Source organism: Bufo bufo, chromosome 9 (genome assembly GCF_905171765.1).
Source record: "Bufo bufo chromosome 9, aBufBuf1.1, whole genome shotgun sequence".
Lineage (NCBI taxonomy): Eukaryota > Metazoa > Chordata > Amphibia > Anura > Bufonidae > Bufo > Bufo bufo.
This window is the reverse complement of record NC_053397.1, coordinates 159,870,386-159,887,150: the sequence shown is the minus strand read 5'-3', so window position 1 is coordinate 159,887,150 and position 16,765 is coordinate 159,870,386. Positions and strand designations below refer to the sequence as shown.

The window sequence follows — 16,765 nt, the reverse complement described above, 5'->3', positions numbered from 1 at the left end:
GTGCTCTCCCAAAGCTCAGTACTGGTATCAGGGGTGTCGTTAGGTCAAAACATTCGAATGTTTGGTCCAGTGCTCCCGAGTGTTATGCTGGCCTGGTAGCATGTTTTTTTATTTGGCTATTCCAGGGCCCTTTAATATTGATATTACCTGGGCAACCCACCACAGATCACCCCCCCCTTTTACTTGTTCCGCTGATCCGCTACTTGCGGGCTGCGCGGGCATGAGTTCAGTCACTTCGGTGCGCAATCCCGTCCTGCGACGCATGATCCCACGAGACCCGCCACGGGAGGTCACGGGATCACGCGCCGCAGGACAGGATTGCACACCGAAGTGACTGAACTCATGCCCGCAAGTAGCAGATCAGCGGAACATGTACAAGAGGGGTGGGGGGGGGGGGATGATCTGTGGGGTTGCCCAGGGTCCACTTCCATCAATATTAAAGAGCCCAAGCAAAGATTTCTGCAGTGGTGAGGAAATAAAACATTACCGAATGTTGTATTATATAATGACTACAGTCTGCACTTTTCATTTGCGTAAACCAGAACACCCCTTTAAGCATGCCTTTAATGTGCAATTTCAACACAGTGGGCTTGTGCCCCAGATGTTTTCAGACCCTAGCAACGCCCCTGACTGGTACCATACTGCTAGAGAAGAAAAGGACCAGGAATCACACTAGGCTTGTCCTACTCTACCTGCGCTTCTTTCAGTTTCGTTTCCAAGTCCTCCAAGTCCATGTGTTTGTAACGGTACTTGTTGGCCTTGCAAAGGCGGATGCCATCGATGATGGAGGCATGGTTCAGCTCATCCGACAGCACTGCATCTTCAGGGGTCAGCATGGCCTAAAATGTCATGAGAGAAAGGAATCAATCTGGAAAAAACAGCAAAGCCTAAAACTGCTCCTAATAGGACCAGGAGGGGGAAATTTTTTAAAGGGGTTTTCCAGTTTTCATGAATGTTTTAAAAAATAATCATTTATGAAGGGCGCTGTCATTTTGTAATTTGTGCTCGGATCGGCTCATGCTGAGAGGGTACCCTACCTAAGCCTATACTCCACCCCCCCAACCTAGAAGCAGCAGAGTTATGCCGGAACCGCTTATCGAAGGGTAGCCTAAAGGGGGCTACCCCAATGATGAGACCTGAAAGAAGGGAGGGCTCCTGGGTGGGTTGAAATCGTTTGAACCGACAAGTGGGGGGAGGAGGGCCAGGTTTAAATAGTGAACGCCCCGCCTCCCCTCACACAAATGCGGCACTCTTAATTGCCTACCACTTGTGCTCGGATCGGCTCATGCTGAGAGGGTACCCTACCTAAGCCTATACTCCACCCCCCCAACCTAGAAGCAGCAGAGTTATGCCGGAACTGCTTATCGAAGGGTAGCCTAAAGGGGCCAAAAGAACCATGCATAGGAGTTAGAAAACTTGATAACAGAAACTACAGACCAAAACTCGAAAGCCAATGATATTTCGTATAAGGATCCGGGATATTACGCATGGAACACGCGGAACTGAGACGACCCAACCGTTTGATGACATGTACTGGCACCTTATGCATGGACGCCGCCGCTGCCGCGCCCATGCGGAAGGAATGTCCTGTGATCCAGCGAGGACCGACCCCTGAACCTGTCAACTAACCTGAATGTACGTAAGAAAGGCCGCGGTGGTTAGCCGGGCATTGCCTAGTTCGAGTACGGGAGAACATGCCGCTTGGACTAAATACTACGCAGCCAAGCCTCCAAGGCCTGCACCGGACACCATCTGCTGTCCGTGGGAAAGTATCTGACCGCCACTGGTTGCCCCGGCCGTGACGTCTTGGACAAGGCCAAGGTGAGGACATAGATGGACCCGCGCCGGATGAGCTGACCTTTCCGCAGGCACCCAGCCAGCGTATTGGTGCCCATGAGCTCGCCTGACCTGAGGAATCCATGGAAGGCCAGGTACAAGGCTGTTTCGACCAGAGCGCTAACCTGTGGCCCGAACGGTTTGCCCCTGCAGTTTGCCTGTCACGGCCTGAACAAGCTACCGGTAAATGGCTGACGCCCATGTCGTTTCACAACAGACATCTTGCGCAAACCCTTCAACGCCGCTTTGATCGGGTGGGCGGAGAAGAGTGACGATAGGTCCGGATGTAGCCTGTACCAATGGTGCTGAACACCTGCCATGTATAGTTAACAATGCTATAGGACAAGTTTAATTGAGAGTGGCAAAAACCCCGACAAAGCCCAATAGGTGAGTGATAGGCCCCCTTTTTTTTTTTTTTTTTTTTTTTTTAATCTCCATGCGTGAGAGACTCTAATGGCGGAGTCCTGTGTGTAAACCTAAAGCGGAGAAGCCATGCGTGAGAGACTAATGGCGGAGCCATGCGTGAGAGACTAATGGCGGAGTCATATGTGTAAAACTAAAACGGAGAAGCTCTGCGTGAGGGACTCTAATGGTGGAGTCATATGTGTAAAACTAAAACGGAGAAGCTCTGCGTGAGGGACTCTAATGGCGGAGTCATATGTGTAACCTAAAACGGGGAAGCCATGCGTGAGAGACTCAAAAATGTATTATTTTTATATATATATTATATATATATATATATATATATATATTATTATTTTTTTTTTTTTTCACTATCAACCACTTAAGCAGCTCTCGTATGGGCACAGCTCTGAGTACGAGCATGAAGAGCATGGTATAACGCAGATCACCTGCACGGACTAACTAACATCCTGTGCCTAAATAACCCCCTTGGAACCTAATGTACGGCCGGCAGCAGGAAGCCAGCCACCGCCTATGATCTGCTCCCCCTGACCGAGCCTAGTACTCCTTCCCCTGATCCCTGCCTACCTAACGGCACGGCGGCCCGTGCCAGACTTTATTGAAGATGAGGAGCCTTACCCCCCAGCCGCGTGGGGAGCTCACGCTGCTCCCTGGCAGAATGCACCAGTGCGGGGGAGCCCCCCTCCTCAGCTAGGGCCGACCCACCGCCGGCTGGACACTCGTACCGCGTGGGGAGCAGCGCCACTCCCTGGCAATGTGCACCGGATCAGAGGGAGCCCTTCCTTTACCGTGGGCCCCGGCCCCCGCTGGTTTGAACCGTGTGCCGCGTGAGGAGCCGCACAGCTCCCTGGCATTGTGCGCCGGTGCGGGAGTGCCCCCCCTCACCTAGGGGCTGGTTATTGTGACTGGAACCCGCTGGGAGACTGAAGCCTAACTGGACCTACCTGTGACCGTGAAGGCTGACCTCCCAGGCCGTGGCTGACCCACGTGCGTAGTCGTGACGCAACTACCCGTAGATGCCCACCCAGTGCCTGTAGTTAACGGGAGTGCGACCGAGTCTGTGGATGTGACAGACTAGCCCCTGTAGTCGTGAGGGGACCCTACATCGAGAGTAGCGGTAACGGACCATCGCCTGTAGACGTGGTAGTATTACCTCATGAGTCTGTTGACATGAGACTAATGCCTGCAGTCGTGGCCGGTCTTAATAATGAGTCTGTAGTCGTAACAGATTTGTGCCTGCAGTCGTGGCAGGGCTTTAGAGCGGGTCTGTAGTCGTGACAGACTGATGCCTGCAGTCGTGGCAGGGCTTTATAACGGGTCTGTAGTCGTGACAGACTGTTGCCTGCAGTCGTGGCAGGGCTTTAGAGCGGGTCTGTAGTCGTGACAGACTGATGCCTGCAGTCGTGGCAGGGCTTTATAAGGAGTCTGTAGTCGTGACAGACCTGGCAAAGCAACATTCCTATCTATACCATTATTATTATTTTTTCTTTTTTCTTTTTTTTTTCTTTTTCTTTTCCCCCCCACCAAAGGCCACGACTGTAGGCGCCACCCTGTAAGAGATGCGCCAGAGGCCTGGACATAATAGTCCACCATCCCCCGTCCCCCAAGCCTATGCAGGAGAAAAGAGGGGGTTGGCCCCCGCATGCACCACCCCTGACTCACCTGGCGGCCATGACAGCCACGAACCCCACAGTATCGTAAGTTAGCCCACCACCTGTGGACCTGAACAACCAAGAACAGACGTGTGAGTGAGCGCACGCCAGCTGGGCGACACTTCACTCATGCCACCGCTCCCTAGCTAACCACCGGATTATTGTGACTGCGCCCGAACCAGCCCCCTGACTGACCGTATGGGCTTACGGGCGGCCCGGCTGCGTGCGCAAAGTGACGTGGCCAGCCCCCCTCCTTGAAGCCCTCTTTATATTTGATCCTTGAACATATTCCAAATTTTATTTAATTTTTTTTTTTTTTTTTTTTTTTTTACTCCTGCCTTAGTACCTAGCCACTGTGCCTGAGCAGAGGAGCCCTGCACCTGGACTGCAGTACCAGTATGGGCCTGTAGGTGTCGACCATCCCCCGCCCTCTCTCAAGCCAGGACCTGCTGGAGCGCAGCAAGCCAGTGATTCCCTTCTAGGTTAGAATTAACCATTGAAATCATAACTTGTTATACAGTGCACATGTCTGAGTATCTGCTTATCTTGTCTTGCCTGACTTTGCGCAGTAAAGAAGACGAGTTTGTTCTGCAGCGGATTCCTAGACATGACTGAAAGTCACATAAGCATGTCCACCTTCACTGCCTCGCTAATTGTAATTACCAGGAGAACGTGCATCAGGATCGGCTGTGAGGGATTTGCGCTCCGCCATGTGGAACATTGCATCCCGTGCCCACCGCTATCGACTATTTGTACAGGGAAAGCCGCGGCGTATTAATCGCCTATAGGTTTCGGCTTCCGTCCCCTGATCCTGCAGCTGGACCTCCGCTTACTGATTGCAGCTAATGAATAGATCCCTGTGTGAGCGGACGGCGTTTTCCTCTACGGCGGAACGTTCTGATACGGGAGTGAGTGATATATAACGCTGCGTCGTGGAGCCGACGGCCGGCGTGACCGATGCTCAGGGTATGCGAGCGGACGTCGTGACCCGTCGCTGCTGAGCCACAGGTGAGGGGTGCCTGCCTGGGGGACGCTGCATGTGGGAGCGGGGGTGCTTAGCGCAGGGCCTGGAGCGGATCGGGGTGCCTGTCTCGGGGTGCCGGAAGCGATCGGGAGTGCGGGCAGTCTCCAGCGCAGCTGGGGACCGGCGGCACGCTCGGCAGCCCCACATGTTATACATAGCGAGACGGGTGTGCAAGCCACCCTGCCTACCTAATCACCGTAGCGACGAGCTCGACGCAGCCGATCCCCCGATCCTCCAGTGACGCATGCCCTTCTCTGGCACCAACCCACAAGCCGATTCGAAATCGTTCGAACCGACAAGTGGGGGGAGGAGGGCCAGGTTTAAATAGTGAACGCCCCGCCTCCCCTCACACAAATGCGGCACTCTTAATTGCCTACCACATATATCTTTTACCTTTATTGCTCCCATCTTCTGTTCTGGGCTGTGGTCACATGACCATGTCCATGCAGCTCTTTCTTATTTCCTATGAGGTTATGTCCATGGGCGTGTCAAAGCAGCAACATGGGAAGTGATAGGGGAGTGTCTGTAACTAGTCGGGTCGGAGGAGCTATGAACTAGCTGGGCTTTGTTAGAGGTGCTAGGCTGGAGATTTGGCCGAGAAAGTAGAAGAGCATCATGGTTTTGGTTGGATACAGCAACAGGAAGTCCTACATACAGGATGGAACCAGAGTGATTTGTTTACATGGTAAAAATGGGCCAGGAGTGTCCAAATTGGAAAAAAAAAAAAAAAAAAAAAACGGTGGGGTGGGAGACTTACATGAAGCAAGCAACTACATGAGAATATGTGTTATAAACCCATAATAATCCTGGTAATCTCCTTTATAGGGGTTGTCTCACCATACATTGGTGGCATATTGCTGGGATGTGCCACCAATGTCAGATAGGTGCGGGTCCCACACCTATCTCTAGAACGGGGCCCTCAAAGTGAACGAGAGTGCACTGTACATGTGCTGCCACCTTTACATTCACCTCTATGGGAGTTCTGAAAATTTCAGAGAAAACACACTCCGCTATTTTTGGAAATCCCATAGAAATTAATGAAGAGCGCGCTGCGTAAGCACAGCCACCACTCATTTCACTTCTATGGGACTGCCGAGCGAGTGCATGGAATGAATGGAAGGAGGCCACTCATGTGCAGTGCACTCTATTCTAAAGATACAGTAGGTCCCATCTCTGGGACCTGCACCTATCTGACATTGGTGGCCTAGCCTAGCGATATGACAATGTCGTCTGAGGGGAGATGACCCCTTTAAGGGCCGGCAACTATATTATGGATAAATAGAAGTACTGATTTGTTACAGAGTATGCAATGTGACAATAATAGATAAAGAAAATTAAATCTATTCATCATTGTCAGAGTTGTCACGCACACAGGATCCAGGGCTTGTTCTAGGTGGGGATGTTATAGACAGAGCAAATAGCTTTCTTCACTGCGTAGTCATAGTGCGGCTTACTTATTGTACAAGATTTTTATTTATTTTTCATAATAAAAGGAGAGTATAAAGTGAAAAACATATACCAGTGCATAGTGGCCCGGTATATGCCAAAAGAACAGGTGCATGGTGCCCTATGGATACGTTTGGAGTATGCTCTGGGGGCCTAACAGACACACTAAATGTAATTGAGAAAGTGGGAATAGCTCCTCAGCTGAGAGAAGGACAAAGTCTGTATGTTTTTGACTTCTGAACATAAACAAGAATGACTCCATACACTGACAGCAAACAGAACTTAAACATGCTGAGGAATTGTAACATGGCACATCAGTAAAATATAACACTGGTAGCAGACACAGACTCTGGGAATGAAGTGATCACACTACAGAAGTGTGCGCCGTGGTCTCAGTGGCATGACAAGAAATGACTGGGCCCCTCAGCAAAATTTTGAATCAGCCTTCCCCAGCAAATTCTTTGCAACGTCCTCCTCCTGTGCAACCCCCATTCCCCCCTACACACACTCCTTTGCCTAGTCAAGCTCTCTTTCTTAGACAAGGCTCGGCAGCCACTTCGTCCATTTCCTATAGTGTCACTGTAAATAATGTCATTGTATAAACTGCTGATGGGGCCCGGACAACAGGGGCGGATTGGCCATAGACCTTACAGGGAAATTTCCCGGTAGGCCGATGCCTGGGCCCTCCTCACAGCCGGCCAGTGGAAGTTTCTGGGGATGTATTTTGTGCAGCTGGCAGTATTTTGTGATGGACAGGGGTATTTGGCTCTGTTGGGGTGGTATAATTAGCCACAACATGGTATTACTGGCCCTGCCTTCCATCAATTTGGACCAAACTACTATAAGTTCCCAGTCCTCCCCTGCCGGACAAACAAAATTTTAGTCCTCCTCCTGGGTGGGCCCCTTCTGAGTTTGGGCTTCCCCTGCTTCTCCTATAGCTTTGCCCCTGCGCTGGCTGCTCCCAGACCCTCCATTAACATGAGTATGATAAGTGGTTTTATGTAAAATTGGGCCTAGCGTGTGTTAGTAAATTACACTGTAAACTCCACCAGGTCTTAAAAAAAAATTGTTTTTTCTCTGAACTCTCTGAAATGAAAAAAAAATAAAATTATTAAATATATAACCTACCTCAAATAGGCCAGCATTGGCATCAAAACAACTTATATACAAGATGGCATCTTCTCTTTGGTGGAACCGTGCAATCTTCTCCTCCAGATTCTTGTGTATGTTCTGGGGAATGAACATGACACATACAATTACATTTTCTGTACTGGGCTGTATGTGAGCTCCCTCTTCTGGTGGTGCTTCTTTCCCAGGGTTGAATGGACTGAATGTATAGTAGTTCCATCAATGGCATAATATTTTTAAAAAAAATAGATGAATATTGTAATAAGGAGGAGAATGGTGGCATCTACTGCTATGACCACCCGAAGGCAAAAATATTCATCACTTTATTTCTTTAAAAAATTCCAAGATTTTTTTATTTTATTTAAGGTAAATCCTTAGGAGCACATTTATTAAGACCAGCATTATAGACGCCGGTCTTAATAACCCCTATACATTGCGGTGGATCCACCAGAGTTATGAAGAAGCACCAGCCTCTACATAACTTCGGCGGATCCTCCACCCCTTCTAAATGCAAACCGAGCTTTCTTACATTTAGACCTTTTTCTACGCCTGAAACACGTGTAGAAAATTGTAAATAAGACGGCAATCTGCACCAGAAATACACTTAATTTAGGCATATTTCTGTTTGATAAATGACCCCCTTAATTTTTTGTATGAAATGTCACCAGGCCAGAGGCAGAAATGCTGGAACTGCTTATTGATTACACCACCAGTTCTCACTCCATGACTTCTACTGAGAAGATGGCCAACACATTGAACACAAGCAAGAATGGGATATTATTCGCTCTATGCTGGAGGGTCTTAAGCAGGAAAGCCTCCCTGCAGAAGTTTTCCTCTCATTAAATCCAATTCTTGTCTGTGTGTGTATGTCAGTGAGTGAGTGTATGTCAGTGAGTGAGTGTATGTCTGTCAGTGAGTTTATGTGTACGTCTGTCTGTGAGTGATTGAGTGACACGAGGGGGCGGCAAAATGGATCTTTGCCTAGGGCGGCCAAAATCCTTGCACCAGCCCTGTATCCCATAACCCATAGTCTATGGCGAACAGATGCATTAAACGGACACCCAAAAGTGGCCACAGTTACCCATAGACTAAAATGGATGATGGATCCAAACTATTGCAAAGCTCACGACAGATCCGTAAGGCTGATTTCACACTTCAGCTATTTGGTCAGTTATTTACATCAGTTATTGTGAGCCAAAAACAGGTGTGAAGCCTCCACAGAGACAAGATCTGCACCTGTTCTGTGTTTTTGACCCGCACCTGGTTTTGGTGCACTATAACTGATGGAAATAATGGACCAAATAACTGAAGTGTGACAAATGCCATTATAATATATGGGTGACAGATGCAACTGTAGTCCTTCAGAAAAGTGTTAAATGTAACAAAGAAACATGGTGTGAACAGCCCCTTAAGGTCCTTCAAAGGGGTTGTCCAGGTTCAGGGCTGAACCCGGACATACCTCCATTTTCACCCCGGCAGCCCCCCTGACTTGAGCATCGGAGCAGTTCATGCATCAATGGTTCCGCAAAAAAACCGGAATGTACTCCGTATGCATTCCGTTTCCGTATTTCCGTTTCGTTAAGGCTCCATTCAAACGTCCGCAAAATGGGTCCGCATCCGATCCGCAATTTTGCGGAACGGGTGCGGACCCATTTATTCTCTATGGGGACGGAATGGATGCGGACAGCACACAGTGTGCTATCCGCATTTGCGGTGAGCGGAGCCGATCTTTGGGTCCGCAGCTCCGCAAAAAGATAGAGCAGGTCCTATTCTTGTCCACAGCTTGCGGACAAGAATAGGCATTCCAATGGGGGTGCCGGGCTGGTGTGTTGCGGACCCGCAATTTCCGGGTCCGCAACACACCACGGACGTGTGAATGCAGCCTTAAAGATAGAACATGTCCTATTGCCTGGAAATTACGTTCCGTGGCTCCATTCAAGTCAATGGGTCCGCAAAAAAACGGAACACATACGGAAATGCATCCGTATGTCTTCCGTTTACGTTACGTTTTTTGCGGAACCATCTATTGAAAATGTTATGCCCAGCCCAATTTTATCTATGTAATTACTGTATATGCCATACGGAAAAACGAAACTGAAACAAAAAAACGGAACAACTGATCCGTGAAAAACGGACCGCAAAACACAGAAAAAGCCATACGGTCGTGTGCAGGAGGCCTAAGGTTGTAGCGATAACCCGATGAATGAGCAAACGATCATTCACCAAGTGATCTCGTCTTTTGGTCGGCATCAAGAATCATTGTTTCTGTCCTTCAGATCTGCCACTTAAAAACAAATGAATCTTTATGGGGGCCAGTGATCACTGTAGTGACCGCTCATCTCCAAATAAAGGAGATGATTGCTGCATGTAAATTCAGCTCTCACCTCCTCTGATATTCCCGATAATTACCTTAACATCAGTCCATCTAAAAAGGACCATTTATCATTCGACCTTTGTGATAATAATGGACTGTGAAGGTGGATTTACACGGGACGATTCTGCAGCCGATTGTCGGGAAGAAGAGCGTTCCTTCCCAGCAGGCAGCTGCTCGTTCAGTGAAAGAAAACTCTGCATTTACATGAAGTGATCTCCTTCACCGTATGAGGGAGGATCGCTATTGCGAACCCTTGTCCCCATGCAGAATCATTGTTTCTGAGCAGGAGATCGCTGTTAAGACACCACGATCTGCTGCCCAGAAACTTATCAGTGGTGCCTGCATGAACGACAGGATCACATGATGAACGAGCGCTTCGCTCATTCAGCGGTGGCACACTTACACGGGCACTGGACGATTATTGGCTCGTGTAAATGATGCAGCTTAAAAGTTTTGATGAAGCCCAGCCATCTCTAGAACCAGACAGACCAATGAACTGGTTTGTTCAATACTCTCACCTGAGTACCACAGATAAACCGCACTGAGCTCAACCCAGCCCCATATTCTTCCAGCGCCTCCCGCGCAGCACGGATGACCTCTGGATGGCTGGATAGACCAAGATAGTTGTTGGCACAGAAATTTAAGATGCCTGAAAAAAATAAAATAAATATAATAATAAATGCTGCAGATTTTAGTGCGGATTTGATGCGGTTTTGCAGCAGATCTCACCCTTCCAAATAAAAAATATTAAAAAAAATGCACAAACAATTGACATGCTGTGGATTTCAAAAATCCACAGCGTGTCAATTCTTTGTGCAGTTCTTTGGTGCGGATTTCACCCTTTTCAATAGAAGGGCGAAATCTGCGGCAAAACCGCATCAAATCCGCACTAAAAACCACATGTAACACATATGAAATTTAATGCTGACTTGGTGCGGAAAAGAACTGAAATCCACACAGAAATCTGTGCAAATAGCTGGAGCGGGAAAGCAAAATGCCATTCACTTGAATGGGACAAGCATTAATTACACTGCACAGCCGCTGCAAGCGAGATGGCGAGAAGTGTAATCTTGAAGAGAAAGCGCTCCTCATAAGAGAGCCACCTCCTCTTCAAACAGCTGATCAACGGGGTTGCTGGGAGGTGGACCCCCACCAATCTGATATTGATCACCCATCTTGAGGATAGGTCATCAATATGTACTAGCTGCACAACCCCCAACGAAAAAAACCTAAAAAACTGTGTGATGGAGTTATAACTGTTCTGTAGGTTTTCTTAGCTTTTTCCGCCTAGCAACAGTGATGTATTGAAGAGGAGCCCAACTAGCCATGTAGAAAAGCATGGAATAGAGTGCTCTTAGGCCTCATGTGGTTTAGGTCCGCATCTGAGCTGCATTTTTTGCGTATCGGATGCGGATATATTCCCTTCAACGGGGCCACAAAAGATGTGGACAGCACTCCGTGTGAGGTCAACATTAATATGTCCGTTCTGCGGCCTTCAGTCCCAGCAAATGTACTAACAGTTACGCGTAAATGTTGGCCGAAAACTCTCCAGGCACATACATGGACTGTCTTAGTTTCACCTAAGGCTACTTTCACACTAGCGTTCGGGTGTCCGCTCGTGCGCACCGTTTGAAGGGGCTCACGAGCGGCCCCGAACGCATCCGTCTGGCCCCAATGCATTCTCAGTGGAGGCGGATCCGCTGAGAATGCATCCGCCTGCCAGCGCTCAGCCTCCGCTCCGCTCAGTGAGCGGACACCTGAACGCTGCTTGCAGCGTTCGGGTGTCCGCCTGGCCGTGCGGAGGCGAGCGGATCCGTCCAGACTTACAATGTAAGTCAATGGGGACGGATCCGCTTGAAGATGACACCATATGGCTCAATCTTCAAGCGGATCCGTTCCCCATTGACTTTCAATGTAATGTCTGAACGGATCCGCTCAGACAATTTTCACACTTAGAAAATTTTCTAAGTTTTAATGCAGACGGATCCGTTCTGAACGGATACGAACGTCTGCATTATCGGAGCGGATCCGTCTGATGAAACATCAGACGGATCCGCTCCGAACACTAGTGTGAAAGTAGCCTAAGTTATGTCGAGGCGGACAGATAGATGATCAGAAATTACTACGGCACCGTGGGGAGGGGGAGGGGGAGATAAGACTGGCGTAAAATGCAAGTCTTAGTAAAGGACCCCCATTGTATACAAAAAACTGCACCATGCAAAAAAAAAATTTGTCCGTTTTTAAACTAGTCATTAGTAGAAATAAAAGCGTCACATGCATTTAATGGAACGGCACAGGACCTCAAATACGGGGGAGGCAGAGAGGCAAAATGTGCCAGACAACCGTGTGCAAAGCTGGGGCGGAGACGGCATGTGCAAGTCAAGAGAAGCGTTCTGCATCAGCACAATCATGGGAGTCATTGTGTAATGCAGGGCTGGGGTAGGAGTCATAGCGAGGAAGGGCTCATGCACACGACCGCTGTTGTTTTGTGGTCCATTTTTCACGGATCAGTTGTTCCGTATCCGAGGTTTTTTTTTCTCCGATTTAAGTCCTCTTCTGTTCCGTTATTCCACAAAACATATCCGTATGGTTTCCATATGCGGTCCGTTTTGGTGGGACGGAAACTGAAACAGTAATTTATTAATCACCAAACACACGAGCAATTTGGGCTGGGCATAGCATTTCTACAGTATGGATCTGCAAAATTAGAATGTGTTCTGTATTTTTTGCGGACCCATTGACTTGAATGGGGCCTTGGACCGCGATTTGCGGACAATAGGACATGCACTACTTTTTTGTGGAACGGAAATTACATAGACGGAATGCACACGGAGTACCTTTCGTTGTTTTTGCGGGTCCATTGAAGTGAATGGTTCCGCATACGGTTCGCAAAAAAAAAAAAAAGAAAAAACACGGAATGGAAGCGATAAGAATCTACGTTTGTGTGCATGAGCCGTAAGTGAGAACATGGCCTGTACTCCTACTGCTTCCGTATAGGAATAATCCTAGCACCAGCAGGAGAAGGTCTTGCTTTGGCGGCACATTTGCTCCATATATCTGAATGGAGCCTGCAGCGTGTGCATCGATTTCTGCAAACCCCATTCAGATGTATGGGACAGTTGCAGACATTTCTGCAGCAAAACTGACCTATGTGAACATCCCCTTACAACAACGCATGAAAGAAAATGCAGGATGAGCCTGTACAGCCATTGTGCTGTGAAACTCTCCGGATGACAGCGAGGAACAGGTGAGAATAAGCAGCAGTGGATTGCACCAAGTTTGTATGGCAGAACACGACCAGCTGTGCTCAGGGTCTATTCACATGCAGCTTATTCATGGCCTTGGAAATGTCTGCTCGTTGGATGGAACAGCGTGAAATCTGCGTGTGAATAGACCCCATGCTGGCAGCACACAGAGGTCGCTGCATTTTGAAGCAGAAATGCATGCGGTGGCTGTAAATTCCACCCCGCAGCATGTCGAGGAGATGTGAAAATCCCATCCACTTTTGTTAGTGCTGTAAAACACTGTGGATTTGCATCGCTCAAGTCCAAAGCATTTATGCCACTTGTGAATGTAGCCTAAGGGCTCATGCACACAGCCATAGCCGTTTTTGCGGTCCGCAAATTGCAGATTTGCAAAACACGGATACCGGCCGAATGAGTTCTGCATTTTGCGGAATGCAAGGTCCGGCCCATAATAGAACAGTCCAATCCTTGCCCGTAATGCGGGAAAAAAAAAAATGGGAGATGTTCTATATTTTTTGCAGGCGCCACGGAACGGACAAACTGCTGTCCGCATCTTTTGCGGCCCTACTGAAGTGAATGGATCCACATTCCACCTGCAACAAATGAGGATCAGAGGTAGACAAAAAATGTGTTTGTGTGCATGAGCCCTAAGGATGAAGTCACATGTGGTAGGTTTGCTGCCAGTGTCGGACTGGGGTACTTAGCGCCCACCAGTTTAACCGATTCTTTTTTCCATGTCCGTACCGTTCCCTTTACTTCAATGGGGCCGGAAAAAAAACTAAAAACAAACCAGAAATATTAAAGATGAAGTATGATGGCAGACATTGCACAAACATACATGTGGCAGAATTTATATATTATATATATGGATATCCTGCACTTAAAAGGGGTTTTCTCATCTCAGACAATGGGGGCATATCGCTAGGATATGCCCCCATTGTCTTATAGGTCCGGGTTCCACCTCTGGGACCCGCACCTATATCGAGAACGGAGCCCCGAAAGTGAAGGAGAGCGCACTGCTCATGCGCAGCCGCCCTTGCCGTCTGTCCCATAGAAATGAATGGGAGCATGGGCCGCACATGCGCGGCACGCTCCCATTCACTTCTATGGGAGAGGCGGAGATTATCGCTTGGTGGTGGACGGACCCCGGCATATCTGGGGTCCTCCAGCCACAGTGTTCCCGACTCCGTTCTCGATATAGTGGTTGGACCCGCACCTATCAGACAATGGGGGCATATCCTAGCGATATGCCCCCATTGTCTAAGATGGGAATAACCCTTTAAGTCAGTCAGAAACAAGACACATGCAGCGCACACCAATCACACATTGGACACAAGACACTTCTACATGGCACGGATATGTGCTGTGTATAATATGATGGAAAGGAGGCAATATGGACAATCACAATACATCAGTAAGTGCCTTGTATTAACTGCATGATAAATGCCATTTACTGAAGCGAGATAAACCCTTTAACCATAAATGTCTGGCATGAAATTTACCAAATCGTAACCTCCTCAGATTGCACATAATCTACAGTATATTTAAAAGGCTTGTCCTACCATAATGACCTATTGCCCATCTACAGGAGAGGTGATACATATCAGATTGCTGGGGTCTGACTGCTGGAACACCCACTGATCATGAAAAAAGGGGTCCTGAGACATTCAATTACATTACCACCAATCTATGTACACAAGGGTCTTAAGACCACGTTCCCTCGATCATGGGGGTCCCAGCAGCCCCCCCCCCCAATCAGACACTTATCACCTGTCGTGTCAGAGCTGTTTTACCTTTTTACATTCCCTATCTTCAAAGGTTTTCTTTGGGTGTAAAAAAAAATAAAAATAAAAAACTAAAAATTAAAAATTTGGCACAAAATATGTGTCAAACTAAAATAGAAATGCTCGCCTGTTAAAGGGCCTGTGTCCACTTTTCTAGTTATCCTCTATCCACAGGATCGGGGATAACTAAGTGATCCGTCGGGGTCTGAACACTGGAGCCCCCACTGATCCCCCTTCTTGATTGAGTGGCAGGTCGAAGATAGGCCTTGCTTCTCCATCCATTCTCTATGAGGTCGCTGGAGATGGCGGAGTACGGCGCTGGGTAGTTCCAGTGGTCACAAAGAGAATAAAATGGAGCAGCAGGGCATATGTGTGGCCGCCAGCAAAAAGGTGGAACAGGACCCGTTCCTGGGATCAGTAGTCATCATATAGTTATGCCCTATGGTGGGGAGAGGATAACTTGAAAACCTGGACAACCCCTTTAAATCCTCCACCACCCCACCAGTATCTCTTTACATAGCAGTAGTGATGCCTGTGAATACGGAATATCATCACTACCGCCATGTAAACCAGACGTGTCAATACTGGAGGATGTGACGCACTGTGCGGAATGTTTCAGGCATAAGTCCAACCCCCTTTGCAGGTCACAACCTTTAACAAAGCCCAAGCAAAGGTGCTAGAGGAGCAATGTGAGCAAAGGGCACAAATGGTGGGTCATAACTGAAACTGAGGCATTAGGGTCACCTGAGGCAGGGTAAGGCCTCATGCACACGACCGTGGTGTGATTGGCGGTCCGCAAATAGCGGATCCGCAAAACATGGATGGCGTCCGTGCGCGTTCTGCAATTTGTGGAATGGCATGGACAGCCTTTAATATAAATGCCTATTCTTGTCCGCAAAGCGTGGACAAGAATAGGACAGGTTATTTTTTTTTAGCTGGGCCACTGAATGGAGCAACGGATGCGGACAGCACACGGAGTGCTTAAATGAAGGAAGTAATTGCAGTACCAAGGAGTGCCGGTCTCTTCCTTCATTTAAGCATCCGGAGTGACGTCCGCTAACCGCGCACCCATACCTTCACGCAGTGCCGCCCGACTATTCGTAACCAGCACACGGAGTGCTGTCCGCATCTTTTGCGGCCCCATTGAAGTGAATTGGTCTGCATCCGAGCCGACGAAAAGGTGGCTCGGATGCGGACCAAAACAATGGCCGTGTGCATGAGGCCTAATCGTGTGGATCCTGGAGCAGGGGTAACTGGAGAAGAGGCAATATTAGCGGTGCATTTAGAGTGGGGGCGTCTATCTCTCCTTAGAAACAAAAGAAATAATTACTCCTCTGTCTCATCTCCGGGCGCCAGAGACTGGGGGCCCACCGAGGAATCCCCCGCCTCCCCGGTGGGCCAGTCCGAGCCCGTTTCCTGCAGTAACTTGTGATGCATGGGGCATAGCATGGGGATGATTTAGCAGCAAGCACATGTATTTCTGCAACAAACCTGCACATAGAGCCACAAGAAGCCAGTCTGCAGTGGTACAATGTGCACCAAATCATATTTTGCTGCGGTTTTCGGTGTGGAAACACTGCGGATTTGCCAAAGAGTAAACCCTTTGTACTGCAAAGGATGAAATCTACAGTGGTTATCCGCAAACATGAATGCAAATTTAAAATCCACACCGGATGTCAAGCGACGTGGATTTCACTCTCCGCAGCATGTGCATAAGATCTTCTAAGTCTCATCTACTTCACTGCGACTGACAACACCTTGGACTTTACCTTTGTAATTCCGCTGCAGAAAATCCTCAGAATTTTTAGGACGACTTCACACGCGGCAGATTTTGTTGCAGAAATCTCTGCAGC

The 16,765-nt window shown here is 48.4% G+C and overlaps 1 protein-coding gene across 1 annotated transcript in view; it reads right to left on the bottom strand.

The window, feature by feature from the left end:
- Window positions 1-16,765, bottom strand: part of GCAT (glycine C-acetyltransferase) — a 44,932-nt gene that overhangs the window by 25,671 nt on the left and 2,496 nt on the right. The window contains exons 2-4 of the mRNA XM_040407796.1: window positions 10,402-10,532; window positions 7,510-7,611; window positions 693-839 (exon numbers count right to left, since the gene is read on the bottom strand). Of these exons, the coding sequence (XP_040263730.1) occupies window positions 693-839; window positions 7,510-7,611; window positions 10,402-10,532 (380 nt within the window). The remainder of the gene's footprint in view (window positions 1-692; window positions 840-7,509; window positions 7,612-10,401; window positions 10,533-16,765) is intronic.